Source organism: Tursiops truncatus, chromosome 7 (genome assembly GCF_011762595.2).
Source record: "Tursiops truncatus isolate mTurTru1 chromosome 7, mTurTru1.mat.Y, whole genome shotgun sequence".
Taxonomy (NCBI): domain Eukaryota; kingdom Metazoa; phylum Chordata; class Mammalia; order Artiodactyla; family Delphinidae; genus Tursiops; species Tursiops truncatus.
In genome coordinates this window covers 102,314,910-102,336,108 of record NC_047040.1, presented here as the reverse complement: position 1 = coordinate 102,336,108, position 21,199 = coordinate 102,314,910, and the positions used below count along the sequence as shown (strand labels likewise).

The window sequence follows — 21,199 nt, the reverse complement described above, 5'->3', positions numbered from 1 at the left end:
TCTAATAATTAGTGATGTTGAGCAGCTTTTCATGTGCTTCTTGGCCATCTGTATGTCTTCTTTGGAGAAATGTCTACTTAGGTCTTCTGCCCATTTTCAGATTGGATTGTTTGTTTCTTTAATATTGAGCTGCATGAGCTGTTTATATATTTGGAAATTAATCCTTTGTCTGTTGAATCATTTACAAATATTTTATCCCTTTCTGAGGGTTGTTTCTTCGTCTTATTTATGGTTTCCTTTGCTGTGCAAAAGCTTTGAAGTTTCATATGGTGCCATTTGTTTATTTTTGTCTTTATTTCCATTACTCTAGGAGGTGAATGAAAAAAGATCTTGCTGTGATTTCTGTCAAAGAGTGTTCTTCCTATGTTTTCCTCTAAGAGTTTTATACAGTCCGGTCTAACATGTAGGTCTCGAATCCATTTTGAGTATATTTTTGTGTATGGTGTTATGGAGTGTTCTAATTTCATTCTTTTACCTGTAGCTGTCCAGTTATCCCAGCACCACTTATTGAAGAGACTGTCTTTTCTCCATTGTATATCCTTGCCTCCTTTGTCATAGATTACTTAACTATAGGTGCGTGGGTTTATCTCTGGGCTTTCTATCTTGTTCCATTGAACTATGTTTCTGTTTTTGTGCCAGTACCATATTGTCTTGATTACTGTAGCTTTGTAGTATAGTCTGAAGTCAGGGAGTCTGATTCCTCCCGCTCCGTTTTTTCCCCTCAAGACTGCTTTGGCTATTCGGGGTCTTTGGTGTCTCCATAGAAATTTTAAGATATTTTGTTCTAGTTCTGTAAAAAATGCCATTGGTAATTTGATAGGGGTTGCATTGAATCTGTAAATTGCTTTGGGTAGTATAGTCATTTTCACAATATTGATTCTTCCAATCCAAGAACATGGTATATATCTCCATCTCTTGGTATCATCTTTAATTTCTTTCATCAGTGTCTTATAGTTTTCTGTATACAGTTCTTTTGTCTCCCTAGGTAGGTTTATTCCTAGGTATTTTATTCTTTTTGTAGCAGTGGTCAATGGGAGTGTTCCCTTAATTTCTCTTTCAGATTTTTCATCATTAGTGTATAGGAATGGAAGAGATTTCTGTGCATCTATTTTGTATCCCGCAACTTTACCCAATTCATTGATTAGCTCTAGTAGTTTTCTGGTGGCATCTTTACGATTCTCTGTGTATAGTATCATGTCACCTGCAAACAGCGACAGTTTTACTTCTTCTTTTCCAATTTGTATTCCTTTTATTTCTTTTTCTTCTCTGATTGCCGTGGCTAGGACTTCCAAAACTATGTTGAATAATAGTGGTGAGAATGGACATCCTTGTCTCGTTCCCGATCTTAGAGGAAATGCTTTCAGTTTTTCACCATTGAGAATGATGTTTGCTGTAGGTTTGTCATATATGGCCTTTATTATGTTGAGGTAGGATCCCTCTATGCCCACTTTCTGGAGAGTTTTTATCATAAATGGGTGTTGAATTTTGTCAGAAGCTTTTTCTGCATCTATTGAGATGATCATATGGTTTTTCTTTCCTCAATTTGTTAATATGGTGTATCACATTGATTGATTTGCGTATACTGAAGAATCCTTGCATCCCTGGGATAAATCCCACTTGATCATGGTGTATGATCCTTTTAATGTGCTGTTGGATTCTGTTTGCTCGTATTTTGTTGAGGATTTTTGCATCTATATTCATCAGTGATATTTGTCTGTAATTTTCTTCTTTTGTAGTATCTTTGTCTGGTTTTGGTATCAGGGTGGCCTCATAGAATGAGTTTGGGAGTGTTCCTTCCTCTGCAATTTTTTGGAAGAGTTTGAGAAGGATGGGTGTTAGCTCTTCTCTAAATGTTTGATAGAATTCACCTGTGAAGCCATCTGGTCCTGGACTTTTGTTTGTTGGAAGATTTTTAATCACAGTTTCAATTTCATTACTTGTGATTGGTCTGTTCATATTTTCTGTTTCGTCCTGGTTCAGTCTTGGAAGGTTATACCTTTCTAAGAATTTGTGCATTTCTTCCAGGTTGTCCATTTTTTTGGCATAGAGTTGCTTGTAGTAGTCTCTTAGGATGCTTTGTATTTCTGTGGTGTCTGTTGTAACTTCTCCATTTTCATTTCTAATTTTATTGATTTGAGTCCTCTCTTTTTCTTCATGAGTCTGGCTAATGGTTTGTTAATTTTGTTTATCTTCTCAAAGAACCAGCCTTCAGTTTTATTGATCTTTGCTATCGTTTCCTTCGTTTCTATTTCATTCATTTCTGCTCTGATCTTTATGATTTCTTTCCATCTGCTAACTTTGGGTTTTGTTTTTTCTTCTCTAGTTCCTTTAGGTGTAAGGTTAGATTTTTTATTTGAGATTTTTCTTGTTTCTTGAGGTAGGCTTGTATAGCTATAAACTTCCCTCTTAAGACTGCTTTTGCTGCATCGCATAGGTTTAGGATCGTCGTGTTTTCATTGTCATTTGTCTCTAGCTGTTTTTTGATTTCCTCTTTGAATTCTTCAGTGATCCCTTGGTTATTTAGTAACGTATTGTTTAGCCTCCATGTGTTTGTGTTTTTTACGTTTTTTTCCCGTGTAATTGATTTCTAATCTCATAGCATTGTGGTCAGAAAAGATGCTTGATATGATTTCAGTTTTCTTAAATTTACTGAGGCTTGATTTGTGACCCAGGATGGGATCTATCCTGGAGAATGTTCCGTGCGCACTTGAGAAGAAGGTGTCATCTGCTGTTTTTGGATGGAATGTCCTATAAATATCAATTAAATCTGGTCTGTTGTGTCATTTAAAGATTCTGTTTCCTTATTTATTTTCATTTTGGATGATCTGTCCATTGGTGTAAGTGAGATGTTAAAGTCACCCACTATTATTGTTTTACTGTCGATTTTCTCTTTTATAGCTGTTAGCAGTTGCCTTATGTATTGAGGTGCTCCTATGTTGGGTGCATATATATTTATAATTGTTATACCTTCTTCTTGGATTGATCCATTGATCATTATGTACTGTCCTTCCTTGTCTCTTGTAACATTCTTTGTTTTAAAGTCTATTTTATCTGATATGAGTATTGCTACTCCAGCTTTCTTTTGATTTCCATTTGCATGGAATATCATTTTCCATCCCCTCACTTTCAGTCTATATGTGTCCATAGGTCTGAACTGGGTCTCTTGTAGACCGCATATATATGGGTCTTGTTTTTGTATCCATTCAGCAAGCCTGTGTCTGTTGGTTGGAGCATTTAATCCATTCACATTTAAGGTAATTATCGATAGGTATGTTCCTATGACTATTTTCTTAATTGTTTTGGGTTTGTTTTTGTAGATCCTTTTCTTCCCTTGTGTTTCCCACTTAGAGAAGTTCCTTTGGCATTTGTTGTAGAGCTAGTTTGGTGGTGCTGAATTCTCTTAGCTTTTGCTTGTCTGTAAAGCTTTTGATGTCTCCATCAAATCTGAATGAGATCCTTGCCGGGTAGAGTAATGTTGGTTGTAGGTTCTTCCCTTTCATCACTTTAAGTATATCATGCCACTCCCTTCTGACTTGTAGAGTTTCTGCTGAGAAGTGTGCTATTAACCTTATGGGAGTTCCCTTGTATGTTATTTGTCGTTTTTCCCTTGCTGCTTTCAATAATTTTTCTTTGTCTTTAATTTTTGCCAGTTTGATTACTGTGTGTCTCGGTGTGTTTCTCCTTGGGTTTATCCTGTATGGGACTCTCTGCGCTTCCTGGACTTGGGTAGCTATTTCCTTTCCCATGTTAGGGAAGTTTTTGACTATAATCTCTTGAAATATTTTCTCTTGTCCTTTGTGTCTCGCTTCTCCTTCTGGGACCCCTATAATGCAAATGTTGTTGCGTTTAATGTTGTCCCTGAGGTCTCTTAGGCTGTCTTCATTTCTTTTCTTTCATTTTTCTTTACTGTGTTCCACAGCAGTGAATTCCACCATTCTGTCTTCCAGGTCACTTATCTGTTCTTCTGCCTCAGTTATTCTATTGATTCCTTCTAGTGTAGTTTTCATTTCAGTTATTGTCTTGTTCATCTCTGTTTGTTTGTTCTTTAATTCTTGTAGATGTTTGTTAAACATTTCTTGCATCTTCTCGATCTTTGCCTCCATTCTTTTTCCAAGGTCCTGGATCATCTTCACTATCATTATTCTGAATTCTTTTTCTGGAAGGATGCCTATATACACTTCATTTAGTTGTTTTTCTGGGGTTTTATCTTGTTCCTTCATCTGGTACATAGCCGTCTGCCTTTTCATCTTGTCTATCTTTCTGTGAATGTGGTTTTTGTTCCACAGGCTGCAGGATTGTAGTTCTTCTTTCTGCTGTCTGCCCTCTGGTGGATGAGGCTATCTAAGAGGCTTTTGCATGTCTCCTGATGGGATGGACTGCCGGTGGGTAGAGCTGACTGTTCCTCTGGTGGGCAGAGCTCAATAAAACTTTAATCCACTTGTCTGCTGATGGGTGGGGCTGGGTTCCCTCCCTGTTCGTTGTTTGGCCCGAGGCAAGGCAACACTGGAGCCTACCTGGGCTCTTTGGTGGGGCTAATGACAGACTCTGGGAGGGCTCACGCCAAGGAGTACTTCCCAGAACTTCTGCTGTCTGTGTCCTTGTCCCCACGGTGAGCAGAGCCCCCCCACCCACTTTCGCCTCTGCAGGGGACCCTCCAACACTAGCAAGTAGGTCTGGTTCAGTCTCCTATGGGGTCACTGCTCTTTCCCCTGGGTCCCAATGCACACACTACTTTGTGTGTGCCCTCCAAGACTGGAGTCTCTGTTTCCCCCAGTCCTGTTGAAGTCCTGCAATCAATTCCCACTAGGCTTCAAAGTCTGATTCTCTAGTAATTCCTCCTCCTGTTGCCAGATCCCCAGGTTGGGAAGCCTGACGTTGGGCTCAGAACCTTCACTCCAGTGGGTGGACTTCTGTGTTATAATTTTTCTCCAGTCTGTGAGTCACCCACCCACCAGTTATGGGATTTGACTTTACTGTGATTGCGCCCCTCTTACCGTCTCATTGTGGCTTCTCCTTTGTCTTTGGAGGTGGGGTATCTTTTTTGGTGAGTTCCAGTGTCTTTCTGTCGATGATTGTCTAGCAGCTAGCTGTGATTCTGGTATTCTCGCAAGAGGGAGTGAGAGCACATCCTTCTAGGTCGCCATCTTGGTTCCTCCCTTTTCTGGGGTTTTATCTTGTTCCTTTTTAATCTTGTTTCATTTCATTTCAGTGAATTCCTTGTTGAATCAAACAGCGTGATTGATAGAAATGAATTTTAGTTTAAGGTTAAGAGTTTATTCAGACATAATAACACATGTAATCATAACACATTAATTAAATGATTAGATAAAACTGAGTGGAGAATTGGATACTTTCTGAATTGAGTAAAGCAGATTAGATGGTGTGAGCCTGTGTAGTATTTCCAAACCAGGAAACTGTAGTAGTCTTTGGGTATTAGCAGCCTTGCTCAGATTACCAGTGATCCTTGATGGTGTTTGAATTCTGAGAGTGGTAACAACTTGTTGGTATGATTTGACCTCCTGTCACTGAATCTATTCTGAGAGATTAATAGATTAGTAATAGTAGTAGTACTAGACATTAACAAAGTCTGTCTTAATTTAAGACAGACTGTTTTTTTTAAACCTTATTTGCTAATCTTAGCATTTAGCGACTCTAACAAACAGGGTAGAATAATGTCATTCACCTGTCTTCTAAGGGAAACTGTGCTGAGTTGACTTCAGGTTATGGTACAAACACAGTTGTGTGTGTCAAAGGCCTGTGCTTTAAAATATCTTTATACAGTGATCTTTAATTTTAATGATATGCAAATGTAATTTTTACTTTACTGTGTACGAGAGGTTTAAGTGAACCTGATCATAAGGCAAAGACTCAGATTTCTCAATTTCATAGCTGCCACCTTCCCCTCATCTCACTTTAATAGTTTGAAATGAAGTTTTAGAATAGTTTTAGTAAAAAGACAACTTGTTTTTTTTTTCTTTCAGATAAACTAAAGATTGTGCATCAACCACATAAATCAAAGGTATGTTTTGTAGGTACAGTATCTGGCACACACATAGCAAGTAATCAATTTTGGTTGACTTAGTGAATCAATGAATGAACACATGTACTTCTAAAATATTTTCCATTATAATAGCATTTTTAATTTTGTAGCTACCCTTTCTATAGCCTTACTTTTCCATTAAAGGAAAAAAAAAAAAAGACCTCTAAGTCATATTCCTGTTAGTAGATCCTTTAAAAGAAAGTGTTAATTTAAAAAAAAAGCAACGTTATATATCAAGCAAATGTGTAACATAAAATAAGCATAAAACGTGGTAAAATTAATTCAGGTTACATATAAAGGAAGTCAGGTATTATCTGTCAGTCCAATTTCTTTGATTTTCTTAATTCTGTACCAGAAGAAGAGAGCCAAAAGCAGATGAAAATAACGTGTTTTTTTCTGATTTGACTCTTCCGGTGTATGAGAGAAGGCCCTGGACTGTGGCTCTTGGGAACAGACCTATTAGTTCCACAGAGGACATGGCCTTCCCCAAAAGAGGACTGATTAGTTATGTGTTTATAGTATATTTCCGTTTCTGTTTTCTTACCTTTTTAGAGCGATGTTTTTATGTTTGCTTCTCATACAGATAGACCAGAGTGATCTTTTTTCTTGAATCTCAGTGACCTTGTGTAGACTTCTCAGTAAAGTAATAACCTTCTCTATTATACAGACTACTCAAGGACAAGGGACTGTATCTTATTCTTCATATCTCCAATACCTAGCACAATGCCTCATTCGTAGGAGTGTTTCCATAACAATTTTTGAAGGAAGTATTTTATGAATTCATTTAATTTCATTCTCTTCTCTAGTCATAGATGCCCTCCATAAACTCAATCAGCTTTGAAATAAACATATAACAAAAGATCATAAAGAAGTTGGCCTGAGGGTATGTCTGTTGACTATGAATTAGTAACTCAAAAACATTTTTTTTTCTGATGGCTTAAAACAACACACATTTATTCTCTTATAGTTCTGGAGGTCAGAAATCTGAAATCAGTTTCCCTGGGCTAAAATCAAGCTGGGTCTTTCCAGTAACTTTATTTTTTTATACCGAGGATTATATATACAAATTTGACAGTATCCATTGTCAAACTATTTAAAATTTAGTGCTTGTGTGTGTCTGGGACTGTGGTGTGGGATCTGTACTTTGTATCGATGCTAGAATTGTATCTGTCCACAGACTCCATCCACTTTCTCTTCTCCAAGCCAGGACCCTTTACAACCTTGTCCCCAAAACATGGAGAGTAGGAAGCTTGGTCTGATTGTAGAAGGGAAATATATAAAATGAAGTCAAAATGAAACAGTATGCTCTTTGAAAAGGTTGTCATTCTCCATTTAGTGTTGCATTTTTACATCATGGAGCTCATGTATCCTAAAAGGAATAATAAGTAAATTATTCCTTTATCCTTAATGAAGACCTAGTTCATAATATTCAAATAATCAGTATTATTACATTTTAAAAGAATCAGGAAATTTTCCTGCTATAGTTGGAAATATCTTAGAATTGTTTCTTATATTTAAAACATATGTTCCATCTTGGCATGTTAGAGTTGAAAAATTCGGGCCTATTTTTTAGTTGAACAATGTATTTACTTAAAGAAAGAGTCCCAGAACAAATTAAGTCACTTAGAATGTTTCTGGGATCTGGCTTTATAAACTTGCATCTAAACCATAATCATTCTAGTTAAGTACAGACTATATACCCCAGAGATGGTTCTTCAAATTTCCACTTTAACTTTTGTAAGGAAGAAGTCAATATATTTTCACAGATATGGTTTTAAGACTTGAAAATTTTACCCACACGTCCTCATTTGTGCCTTTTCCAACTACCAGACATTTTTCTCATTTTTCCATGTGCATTCTACTCCTCATTTGCAGGGCCTATAAGCATCACTGGCTCAGACTGTCAGTTTTCCAACCCACCTGTAATTTTAATCTCCTTCCTTAGCCAAAGGGAGAGACTTCCAAATAACTCCTGTATCTTAATGAACTTGTTCACGGAAGGCATTTTCCCCATTTCTCAAATTTTCTAGGTCCAAAGACTTTCTTAATTACAATTACCAGGTATACACAGAAATTTCTTGCCATCACAATAAAAAGGTGACTGGATACCTTCCCACCAGAGCCTCCTGTTTGGATGATGAGCTCAGTGTTTATTGAATGAATCAATAGTTACAAATAATTACCATAATATGATTTATTTTTTATCAAGAAAATGTATTTGTGTGTCTGTATTTTGATTATAATCAGTAGGCTACTTGTAAAGTCATAATTCCTATCAAAAAGATTTGAAAGAGAAACCATAATTTCTATCTTATATTTTGTGAGTTTGGAAACCAGATAGCTATCCTTGTTAAAAATATATGAAAGGAAGAAGTCACACTCTGGAATAAACTCAGTAAGAAATATGCAAGATCTTTAAGAAGGAGACTTTAAAATGCCAGTGAGGGTATTCAGTTGTCCAGACTCATTGAGCTGAACTTCTCTTAAGATATATGCATTTTCTTTATGTGAAATTCTACCTCAATTTAACAAAAAAGTAAAGCATGTAAAGAGGGGTACAAGATGAGACTTAAGTGGAAATATTAGGATATTTGGATGGGAAGATGCAACAGCAAGAAGATGTCAGTTCTCTCATAGTTAATTTACAAACTTAATGCCATCGAAATAAAATTCTACAGTTGTGTGTATATATGTATTTGTATATATATGTGTGTGTGTAGACGTGTGTGTGTGTATATATATATATATATGAGCTAAAGAAACTGATTATAAAACTAACATGCAAAAAATAAATAATGAAGAATAGTCAGAAAAAAGAGAAATGGAAGTGACTAACCCTGGCACATATTAAGACATTTTATAAAACTATACTAGTTAAAATGGTGTGGTACTGTCACATGAACTGTTAGTTCAATGGCACAGAATTAGAAGCCCCAAAATAGACCTTATTATATATAGGAATTTAATATATATTAAATATTGCATTTCAAATTTATGGAGAAAATATGGAGGATTCAGTAAATGTTATTGGAAGAACTAGGTAGACATCTAGAAAACAGTTAAATTGAATCCATATCCTTTTCTTTATGCCAAAATAAGTACTCATTGGGTTAATGACATAAATCAAAGATGAAACCCACAGGTGAGGGTAGAAATGAAATAGATTAACATGAGTGAATAATTTGTTCAGGCCACGTGATGGATACAGGAGGGTTAATTGTACTATTCTGTATACATTGTATGTTTGAAATTCTCTATGATTAAAAGTTTAAAAGATGAAATTAATTAAAATATTTGAAGTAAACATGGAATTTTAAAAGTAATCTTAGACTGAAGGTCCAAATATGATAGGAAAATAAAAGATTGATACATTTTACTTTATTCATTAATTTATTCAACAGACATTCAGCACCTTCTTTTTAAAAAAAGACACTATAAGAAAAATGAAGGAACAACTGAAAAACAAGAGAAAATTTTCTAACTTATATTACAGAAAAGGCCTAACTTTACAATTCCATTTAAAAAATTATCCTACAAGTTTCTTAAAAAATAGAAAATATTCAAATCTTTACTTAAAATAAATACAAATTAAGACTATACTTAATTTATATCTGCTGGATTGGCAGAGATCAAAAGATTTTGATAATACACTGTGTTGGTGAGGGTGTGGGAAACAGGGACTCTCAGTGATGGGTAGCATTGGTATAAATGGGTACTGCTTCTTTGGAGAGTAATTTGGCGGTATCTGTCAGAATAAAAATTGCCCTTACTCTCTGACTCAACAGTTCTACTTCTAGGAATTTATCTTACAGATAAAACTTATGCAAAATAATATATGTGCAAGGATATTTGTTGCAGGATTGTGTATGGTAGGAAGACATAGGAAACAACCTGAATGTCCATCAGTAGGGACAGAGAGGGAGAGTTAATACTTTCATTGGAATATGCTGCAACCTTGATAAGTTATGAGGCAGCTCTTACACTGATTTTGAATGACTTTAAGATATTTTAAGAGAAAAAAGTAAGGTGTTAGAACACAGCATATAATATGCCATTATTTGTGTGAAAAAGTTTACATGCACATCTCCACCTCCACCTGCATGTACACATACAGGGACAGTCTCTGGAAGGATACATAAGAATTAGTACAAATTCTCTGGAGAAGAACTAGTTGGATGGGGTTGGGAGGAGACTACTTCTCACTCTGTCCCTATGTACTTGGAGAATTTTGTATTGTGAGTACGTATTACCTATTCTAAAATGATTTCTTTAGACTCCGCGCTCCCAATGCAGGAGGCCTGGGTTCAATCCCTGGTCAGGGAACTAGATCCCACATGCTGCAAAACTAAAGACCCTGCAGCCTGCAACGAAGATCCCGCGTGCAGCATGGAGCGTCCTGTGTGCTGCAACTAAGACCTGGTGCATATTTATGAAATAAATATTATTTATTTATTTATTTAATAAATAAATATTAAATCAATTAATTAATGATGTCTTTAGTGAAGTTCTTTTTCCCCCTTTTAATCTGTGTGTTTTGGAGGTTAAGCCGCTGTGCTCTCTAGTGAGTGAAGCTTTGGAGCATGGCTTCTGGGTCAGCTCTTTTGGCTGCTGAGAGGCCTCATTGCTGAGCCTCCCTCTCAGCCATATTCTAGAAAGAGAATCCGTCACTAAACAGCTGCGTTCTGGTTGACAGGTGGTACTGTGTGCCCAACTAGTGCTCACTACTAGGTGCTGTTTACGGGCAGATAGCAATCCTCCTGTATTTATGATGTTTAACTGAATTTGTGAATAGCATCGGAGAGCAATCTCATCTACCCCCACCCCAAATCACACGAGAAGTGTTAGTTAACATGACATGGGACCAAGTGTTTGTCAGCAGGGTGTTTAGATATGTGGACTTTCAGCAGAGGCAAATTTGCTTCTCTCAGAAGTCAGACTGTTTTTGTTTTTGCAAAAACAGAAATATAGATCAATGGAACAGGATAGAAAGCCCAGAGATAAATCCACGCACCTATGGTCAACTAATCTATGACAAAGGAGGCAAGGATATACAATGGAGAAAAGACAGCCGCCTCTTCAATAAGTGGTGCTGGGGAAACTGGACAATTACATGTAAAAGAATGAAATTAGAACACTCCTTAACACCATACACAAAAATAAACTCAAAATGGATTCGAGACCTAAATGTAAGACTGAACACTACAAAACTCTTAGAGGAAAAGATGGGAAGAACACTCTTCGACAGAAATCACAGCAAGATCTTTTTTCATCCACCTCCTAGAGTAATGGAAATAAAAACAAAAATAAACAAATGGGACCAAATGAAACTTCAAAGCTTTTGCAATGCAAACTACAAACAAGATGAAAAGACAACCCTCAGAATGGAAGAAAATATTTGCAAACGAATCAACAGACAAAGGATTAATCTCCAAAATATATAAACAGCTCATGCAGCTCAATATTAAAGAAACAAACAACCCAATCAAATAATGGGCAGAAGACCTAAGTAGACATTTCTCTGAAGAAGACATACAGATGGGCAAGAGGCACATGAAAAGCTGCTCAGCATCACTAATTATTAGAGAAATGCAAGTCAAAACTACAATGAGGTATCACCTCACACCAGTCAGAATGGCCATCATCAAAAAATCTACAAACAACAAATGCTGGAGAGGGTGTGGAGAAAAGGGAACCCTCTTGCACTGTTGGTAGGAATGTAAATTGATACGGCCACTATGGAGAACAGTATGGACGTTCCTTAAAAAACGAAAAATAGAATTATCATATGACCCAGCAATCCCACTACTGGACATATACCCTGAGAAAACCATAATTCAAAAAGACACATGCACCCCAATATTCATTGCAGCACTATTTACAATAGCCAGGTCATGGAAACAACCTAAATGCCCATCAACAGACGAATGGATAAAGAAGTTGTGGTACATATATACAATGGAATATTACTCAGCCATAAAAAGGAATGAAATTGAGTCATTTGTAGAGACATGGATGAATCTAGAGACTGTCATACAGAGTGAAGTAAGTCAGAAAGAGAAAAACAAATATCACGTATTAACGCATACATGTGGAACCTAGAAAAATGGTACAGATGAACCAGTTTGCAGGGCAGAAGTTGAGGCACAGATGTAGAGAACAAACGTATGGACACCAAGCGGGGAAAGCCATGGGGGACGGTGGTGGTGTGATGAATTGGGAGATTGGGATTGACATGTATATACTGATGTGTATAAAATGGATGACTAATAAGAGCCTGCTGTATAGAAAACTAAATAAAATTCAAAAACAAAAAAAAAAAGACTGGCCAAAGCTGGAACCTCAGCCCCCTGGCTGACTAGCCATATACTCTGGGCCTATATCTTAACCTCTCTGATTCCTCCTGGATTATTGTGAGGATGTGATGATGATGATGATAACAAAACAGTGACAGCTAACAGTACTCCCTGTGTGGCTGACACTGTCCTGAGGGTTTTCTATGCTTCATCTCTTTTCATCCTCTCCACAGGGTAGTAAGAAGATGCATCCCTCCCCCTACTTTTTTTGTTTTCTAACAGATGAGCACAATAAGAGCACCTCTAAGAGAGGTTTGTTTGTTGAGACCTCTAAGAGGTGGTTGTTGAGACCACGCAGCTGGATATTGGTGGAACCTGAGTTTTAACCCATCTCCAGCTCCAAAGCTCTGTGTTCTAGCACTGTCTCCCCAGTGCTTTATGGAGTGTGTGCATTTAGCAGGTACTCGCTGTGTATCTATCTGTTCACTTCTCTCCCTACAATGATGGCAGCAGAATGTAAATTATTGCTGTGACCCAAAGTACCAATTCAGTTGTCTTTGAGGAATCTTACCAAGTATGAAACACATATAAGTACTGGTAAAATGCAGATTTTCTTTCTTTCTAGACAAATGAACTTGTGTTGAGTTTGGAAGATGATGACAGACTCCTGTTAAAAGAAGACAGCACCCTGAAAGCAGCTGGAATCGGTGAGAAGGAGTGTGCGTGCCATGTAGAGTTGGAGGGGGCCCTAGCTTTCCTGGCCTGTATGGTGATACCTGGCTGATTATATTTGGATAACTTAATGCAATGTAAATGGTACCCTTGGTGCTCTTTACACTACCGTATAATTATTCAGAGGAAAAGGACAAGAATGATGTAGATTCAGATCATTTGACCCAGGGAAGTAGATATCTGCTCTCCAAACATTCAGAATGCAAATAGTTCTTTCCAGAAGGTATGCTCAGAATTCTGCGGAGGGTTATTTTAAGTGATTGACAGGTTATTACTCACTTAATAACCTACTTACTCATATCAGCATCATTTGAGCAGATAGTTTAAGAGAATAGGGCCTGGTAGAACTCATGTGGAATAATGAAGTGAGATGTTGTTTGTGTAACATGCAGCGTAGTTTCTGTTAGTCATCCGGATCACTCGGGGCCGACCAAGTCATGGAATTTCAAATAGGAGCCTAGTGTGTACAGTTGAACAATTGCCTGATTTAGCCTTTCAACTTGGAATATGCATGTAGTTTTAAAGAAGTGCTGTGTGACGTGTTTTATGACCATTAGATGTCACTATAATTCTACTTATGTGTACACTTACAAATGATGTGGCAGTTGGATGAAGTTTGTGAGAGAGATGTGAGCAGTTGAAGGCATTATGCCTCTGACATGCCTTTGTGGTCAGTGACTCTAATGAAACAGCGCAAATCATACTTACTTTCTAATTTTTTTATATGCACGGGTTAAGGAACACTCTAAAGTTCATGAAGTCCATGTTAGGAAGCCTTACATTTTTTTGACAGGTGTTTTATTGAGTTATTTTAGTCACATCTGTCAGGAATTCATTTTTAAATGACACATGTGGCTAAAGTGGGTTCCTGACATATCTTCCAATTTAAATATGATTTTAAATACCATGTTGTATAACGTCAGACTTGTTTACTGTGTTTAAGTCTATACTATTGGCTAGATTCAGTGTCTCCTTATTGTGAATACATGAGATTGATTGCTGTTATTTGGAAAAACAATTTTCAATTTGGCATTTATTTCTTCAATTGCTATTATATTATTATAGCAGGTGGCACTTAACAACTGCTTGTTGTTAAGCATAAAACTATAATTAGTATAATAGACTGGTATTGATATAGGAATTGACAGATAACTCCATGGAAAAGACTGGAAAATCCAAAAACCAACTAAAAGAAATTTCACAGTATAACAAAATTTTGACATCTCAGATAAGTGGGGGAAAGAATGAATTAGCCAGAAAACGTTGGGCCCATTGCCAAAACATTTGGGAAAATCAAATTTAAATTCTTAGTCTTCATTCCAAAATAAATTCTCTATAGGTTAAATGTGATAGTGTAAAAAAATTTTCTTAAACGTAAGTCAGTAGTTTCATAATCTTGGGGAGAAGGGCATGCCCTTAGAAAGGGCATGCCTTTGAAGCCAGAAGCCATAAAGCCGGGAGAAATGATAGATTTGACCACATAGAGTTAAACGAGAAGCAATAAATTGTGAAAAAATATTTGCAGCATATATGACAAAGAAAAAGTTATTAGCCTGACTTTTTAAAGAGGTCTTATAATTAGTATAAAAAGGAGAAATAAATTCTACTGATAGAAGAAATAGCTAACATAAAAAACAGTACAGCCTTATTAGAAATGAGAGAAATGCACATGAAAGTAGATACTATTTTTTGTAATTTTCTACTCTAGTGGTTAAGAATTAGAGGCTGGAGTCAGAGTGCTTGGGTTCACAGCTTGACTCTGCCACCTAATGTCTGGGTGACCTTCAACAAGCAGTGATTATAAGACTAGCAGACGTGAAGAACGTGGTAGTATCTGAGGGAGTGTTAGGAAATGAATGTTCTCTCGTACTATTGTTTGGAAGCTGTATTACCTCTAACTTTCTGTAGGTCAGTTTGACGAATAAGACTTTCTCAAACTTAATTTTCTGTCATATCTATTACCAAGCCAACAGAAGTGCTTCTTCAACTCTGTGACTCCCCCCAGGTTGTGATATGCCTTCTGAGGTGTTATCTCTCACCTTCTCTGTTTGGGATTCATTGATGTAGAGCTTTGTTTATTGAATGGAAATAGACTATATTGTGTGATACCATTATTATTTTAAAATGTATGTGTTTACATGTCTGTATATGTATATGGAGAAAAGATCATATGCTAAAATTATAGAAATGGTTTCTCTGGGTGGTGGCATTGCCAGTAATTAATCTTTTTCCCTTTATTCTCCACATTATCTAATTGTTCTTGCATTGATAATTTAAACTCTTTTCTACTATTTACATGTATTACTTGTAAAGTGAGGACCCAATTTTAAGGAATAAACTCCTAAATTTGGAGAAAATTGGTTTGAATGAAGGCTCCACATTTTGCTTGCTTTGTGACCTGGAAGCCATTTAGCCTCTCTGAACTTCTACTTTGATTTCTGTAAAACAAAACGGAAATAATTAAACCTATTTCAGAGGGTTTTCATGGGTTGAGTAAAAGAATGTATATGAAAGTATCTAGAGCAATGCATGTAAAGGCCCTCAAAAATACTTAGTTTATTTGGAAGCCATCTTGGAGAAAGCAATTGGCAAATGTTTTGAATTTGTTAAAACATCAAGTTGTTGGTTTAATTGTTACTAATTTCAGACTTAAGTAACGAACCACCTATAACGGTGTAAATCAAATCCCTCTTTTTGTCATTCTTGTTTTAAGGCCATAGATCTTAGATCAGCATCAGATCCTTTTTGTGGGTTCTCCACTGGTTTCAGGGTGGTACTTCAAACTGCTCTCCTGCCATGGCAAGCCTGCAGCCCTGCCTGAGGGTTACTTTGGTCCCTGTGAGGAATGATCCCCTCTCCTGCATGTTCCCCTTTGTTGCCTAGAGCAGTGCAAAAAATTCTAAGTGCAAGTAGATGGTAAAAGTGTTACTTGAAGTGTGTGATTTTTCTAGGGAATTTTCCCTCCCCCGGTGCCATGCCTGGTTAGGGTTTTAAGAGGTTTAAGAGAAAAATTCTAAGTCATCACTCTCTCCCTTTTTACCACTTGATCTTTCTATAGAGCTGTCACTCTGCTATCATAGCCAATTGCCATGGGAATAATGCCAATGTAACAAATGTATCATTAGGACTTTTCTGTAAAAAACATGAAAGGAATAGAAAGACTGTGAGGGGGGAAATGAGGGGAACAAACTGGTTTGAAGATTTCTTTTCTCACCGAGAAATTCTCTGGCCTTTTATCTACATTGCAGATCCCAATTGTATATTCTGCCTACGCTTGACGTCAGGGGAGGTTTTTGCTTGTGGATTTAGTTCTAAAATACATAAATAAAAAGATTTGCTTTGTGGAAGGAAGAAGAAGGCCTTACCTAGAATTGTTATTTATAATTTAAAGATTTTCATCTTGTTATTAACAATTGTGGTTTTATGGACTAATTCCCCTAAGTAATAAATTTGCGTGTTAAATATTTTTGGGGTTATATTTTATCTCTTTCATTTCGCTACATTCTACTGCTGCTATCTTTTGAATCTTCTCTGGTTTAGGAAAGAAACTTGGGTAGGGTAACTCTTCTAAAGTCAGTTATGTTTCATTGGAAATATTTTAAAACAAGATACAGGCGGCCAAACCATAAGTGCTCATCTGTGGGAAGAGTTCGCATCAAGCCAGATCTTGTAATAATTCCCAAACTCCCTTGTGGTTTGTTTTCATCTTATGTGTCACTCCTGTTGTCTGCCCACAACCAGAACCCAGTCTTTGTGCCTAGCACCTCTGGGTGATCTTGGATAAGCAGCTCATATTATAGGATTCCTTGGCTCCCACTTCTTTATCAGGATCATATTTGATTTGTGTTTCCTGAAGGTTTGGGTCCCTTTCCCATTCTCTTTTCAGTAGTAATATCTTGGGGCATACGTGCTTTTCTCCTTTGACAGTGCGTTAAACTGGCTGTTCACGTTAACATCATAACAGCGGTGGTCTTGTACTCGATTAAGTAGGTGGTGGGACCAGGGAATTTGAGATCCCAGAGCAAGAGGGTCAGAAGCAACCTCCCAGACATGTTTCTTCCCTTTTTGCCCTCCCCTCATTGTTGTGGAAATCACAGTGTCCAGTCTATCAAAGGTCAGATTCATTTTACTATTTGTTTTCTTCAAACTAGTTTGAAATCTTCTCTGCCAGCTTGAAAACAGACGCTCAAGCAGCTACGAAATAAAAGACACAGTAGTTTGGAACTATCTGTTGGATTGTTGACCTCCTTTGGTGAAAAGCTAAAAATATAACTCAGCAGAGAGCATGGTTTTGAATGATTTGTAGATTAGGATTTTGTGAAACTTGCAAGGACGGGGTATAGTCCTGGACCAGGGGAGAGGGTGAAACTTTGTCCTTTTGGTCTCAAATTGCTGCAGAAATCACACCTGGCCCTTTGTGGTTTTTTTGTTTCTGTTTTTGTTTTTGCCAATAATCTGCAGTTATTTTCACATTACAGCCCACCCGATGACAGTCTGCCCCGATCATTAATTATCTGTACTGCAGTCAGGATGCACGTCTCAGTCTCCTTCCTCAGATGACAGTTGCTGTGCTGTGCACAGCTTTGGTACTGACTAGTACAAGCCTAGGGATTTAGAAACTATACACTAAATCCTTGTTGGTAGGCGAGTTTATTGAAATAAGTTAGTTGAGGAGTTTAAGTACATTGCACTTAATTTTTCTTGAGATTTTACATTTAAAATTGTTTTTCTTATATTTAAAAAAATTGAAGTCATTATTCTACTGTTCAAGGTGTATATATGTGTATTTTATAATGGAAACTTTATAAAATTCTTAATTTCATATCCAACATGTGATGTCCTAGCTTGCATTCATTTTATTAAACTTGAAAGTCAGTATTAAAATGAACCGCAAATGTATTTGGAGAGTTCTTACTTGATTTCATTTGATAGTAAGACAAAGGGATGAGCTGGAGTGTATTTATTGGATTTGAGAATGCACATTCATTTCAGATTCACATGCCAAAGCACTGTGCACCTGAGTGCACTGCCGCCTGCAGCACATTTAATTTAAAATCAGGTGCCCTAGGGGACTGGCATGTGGTAGACTTCCCGAGGGTTCTTCTGGAGCCATTTTAAATAGAATTTGGGAAGCAGGAATTTAAGGGATAATGGTGGAAAGGGTGGTATGTAGAGGTCTTGAAAATCGTTCGTTATTTGTTTTCATTTTGATTGGCAAGTCGATTTGCAGTCTAAATACGTGAAATCATTCAAACATTTTCAACAGAGCTCTATAGGTTTAAAAAAGACATTATATTCTATTTCTGTTTGAGGACCACATTACTAAAGTTTAAAATCCATTTTATGTCTTTCTTTTGAATGTTCAGAGCAACTAACTCTTAATTTGTGTGTTATTCTCCGACTTAAGGGTGAAAAATTTTCATCAGCCTGGACCATTTGAGTTTTTAACCCATTTGTCAATCTAGTTTTCCTGAAAAAAATTCATTCATCTGAAAATAAAATCTTTACCTAGATGATCTCATTTTGAGTCTGTATTATATGTATTATGTAGATAATGGATTGATCTGTAAGTTAATTAGAACGAAGAGAACCTGTGTGTCAAAACAAAAATGCTTTGTCAGTTCTTTCGTTTTATCCGCTTAATTCTAAACCTGTTATTGGTGTCCTGAAGAGCCATACGATATATTAGTTTCTCAGAAGGGGTACAGAGATAAATGTCAACTGCAGTAAGTAAAATTGTAATTACAGTTAGTGTGTATTGAGCAAAGTGCTGTGTGGGCAAAGCACGATGTAAAGTTCTGTATGTAAATAGCACATCATGGATGAAACCTTGCATTGTGATTATTAAGAACAGGGGGCTTTTGCTCATTCTCCATTAGGAGGAGGATATTAGAATCACTTGCAAATTATGTAGTGTACCTTTGGGCTTGCTTCTCTTCAAAAAAGGAAACCCCAGGAGCTTTTTATATGAAGGATAGATCTCAAAATATCTTCTCTTTGAATGTTGAATTTTTTGAAGCCCCTTGATTCCAAGTGTAGAGCTGTTAGCCGTTCTTTTAAATGCTATTTTCTTGTAAAATTTCACTGTACCTTAACTTACTGTTTGCCCAGGGTGCATTTGTTTACAGCCCCTCTCATTGATTCCCAGCTTCTTTCCTCTGTGTCTCTCCATCCCCTACACCCTCCACGCACATCCAGGCTTATTGTGACAAAAGTTTGTAATCTGATTTTTATCAAGATTAATCTTCATCTAATCTTGAAGATACGGTAGGACTGGAATGAGGATCTGAGACTATGGGTGATTTTATTTTCCTCTTTCAGTATTTCTGTATTTTCTGTAAAGAGCACGGTAATTTAGGTTTGAGAAACATTAAATTTGGTATTCTTAAAAGCAGCAAAAAGCATTTTTAAAGAAATGTCATGCTAAGTTCTTTAATTTCGTTCTTCTGTGATAAATTCTAATGAGATGAGAGCTGTAAACTAGGAGACCAGTGGTAATCCTTGGCATCCTTCCTTATTATCCTATTTATTTGGCTTGAAGAGTTTCACTTGTCAGTTTTAGGAGGATATGTTAATTGTGTGATCAGTATTCCTTACAAATAATCTTGTCTGTTTTCTTGTCAAGATTCTGAAGGCCCTTTTGCTCTTTCTGTAAAAGCTAAGCAGACTGTATTAACTTCTGGTTTAATTTAAAAAACAAATGTGGAACTTGTTGGCGTGACGCCTTAAAGAATCGCATGTTTAATAATTGGAAGGCTTTCCATCAGGTTTGTCTCCATTCTGAATTAATAATGTCGCTGACTTATTGTTTCAGAAGACAGAGTCCTTGACCTGTTAAGTTGAAAGAATTGTGACTGCTCTGAACCTTTGTGGGTCCTTTAGCTGTGCCATATCCCCTGTGAATAATTAGAGGTATTTGAACGTATTGCGGTAGAAGCCAATTTGTGTCTTTCACTTTGCATATTGTTGAAGCCTCATGAATTAGTCATAAGCAGGCAAAAAATTAACTTCTTCAGACACATATTTTGATGGGTCATGAGGGAGAATGTAAAGTGATCTGTAAAATATTCTACTGATCCTCTAAGTATTAAATTATTATACCTACAGGCCAATTTCAGAGAGGGGAAAAAAAAAGTGTTTTCCTCCTTCTTCAGTAAGAAAAAATAAAGGCTTATTATTTCTAGGACTGTTAAGAGGACTATAAATGGGCAATTTTATGATTTCCTGAAAACCAGATTCATGTGTTAATTCTTGTTTTTAATGTTTTTGGTTATTTTTCTTTTTAATCAGTTGAATTCTAGAGTCTTATAACCACAACTTATACTTCTTGTTGATTTTGTGAAATGTGAAATCAAACAAGTAACTCATCTTTCTAACTTTAGGCAACTAAAGCACTGAATCAAAGAAATGGATTTCCATACTTGTTTAAAATCTAGTTTTACATTCAATTTTTTTTCCATTTTCTATTTTTCTTTTTTTTCAGCCAATGAAACTGAAATTGCATTCTTCTGTGAAGACGACTATAAGAACTACAAAGCTAATCCCCTTTCATCCTGGTGAAAACTTCACAGGACTTCCTTTTTGCCTACTTGTATTAAGCTCTTTATTCCACTAGTGAGTTTTTTAAATTGACAAATAAACTTAAAAAAATTAATCCCAAGCTCTGCCATTTGAGGTAGAATCTGCTGTGTGTTCTCTCTTCTGCAGGTCTCATTTTTTTCTTTCTTGTTGTAAAATAATATATTTATTTATGGGGAAAACGTGATTTTTTTAAGTGAAAGAAATAGTGATTCAAAAATCACCATGGAGTGCTGGTTCTTTAGTTATAATTTGTTTTTCTGAAATTAGAGGTCATTTTGGTGACTTGCATGTTGGATTCTTTAAAAAGAGTATAAGACTTAAGGTCATTCTGTTTATTTTGTGTTTTCTCCATAGTTTCTAATTAGACCCCTGTTACTAGCTTTGGCTAGCAGGGATTGTAAGAGTCTCTTATGACCATGAATGCCATCTTTTCACTTACCATGTTACACACCACCACACATGAAATTGAATTGGGTATATTTTAGGGAGGTTTTCTGATGTTAAAGGGCTTTTCTTTCTTTTTGTATTAAGCCCACACAAATAACATTGCTGA

General features: G+C 36.5%; 1 protein-coding gene across 4 annotated transcripts in view; it reads left to right on the top strand.

Moving 5' to 3' along the window:
• Positions 1–20,739, top strand: part of C7H2orf76 (chromosome 7 C2orf76 homolog) — an 86,404-nt gene extending 65,665 nt beyond the window's left edge. For all 4 annotated transcript variants that reach the window (XM_033860270.1, XM_033860269.2, XM_073807794.1 and 1 more), the window contains 3 exons: positions 5,982–6,019; positions 12,959–13,040; positions 20,549–20,739. In XM_033860270.1, the coding sequence (XP_033716161.1) occupies positions 5,982–6,019; positions 12,959–13,040; positions 20,549–20,625 (197 nt within the window). In that variant the 3' untranslated portion in view covers positions 20,626–20,739. The remainder of the gene's footprint in view (positions 1–5,981; positions 6,020–12,958; positions 13,041–20,548) is intronic.
• The last annotated feature ends 460 nt before the right edge of the window (positions 20,740–21,199 follow it).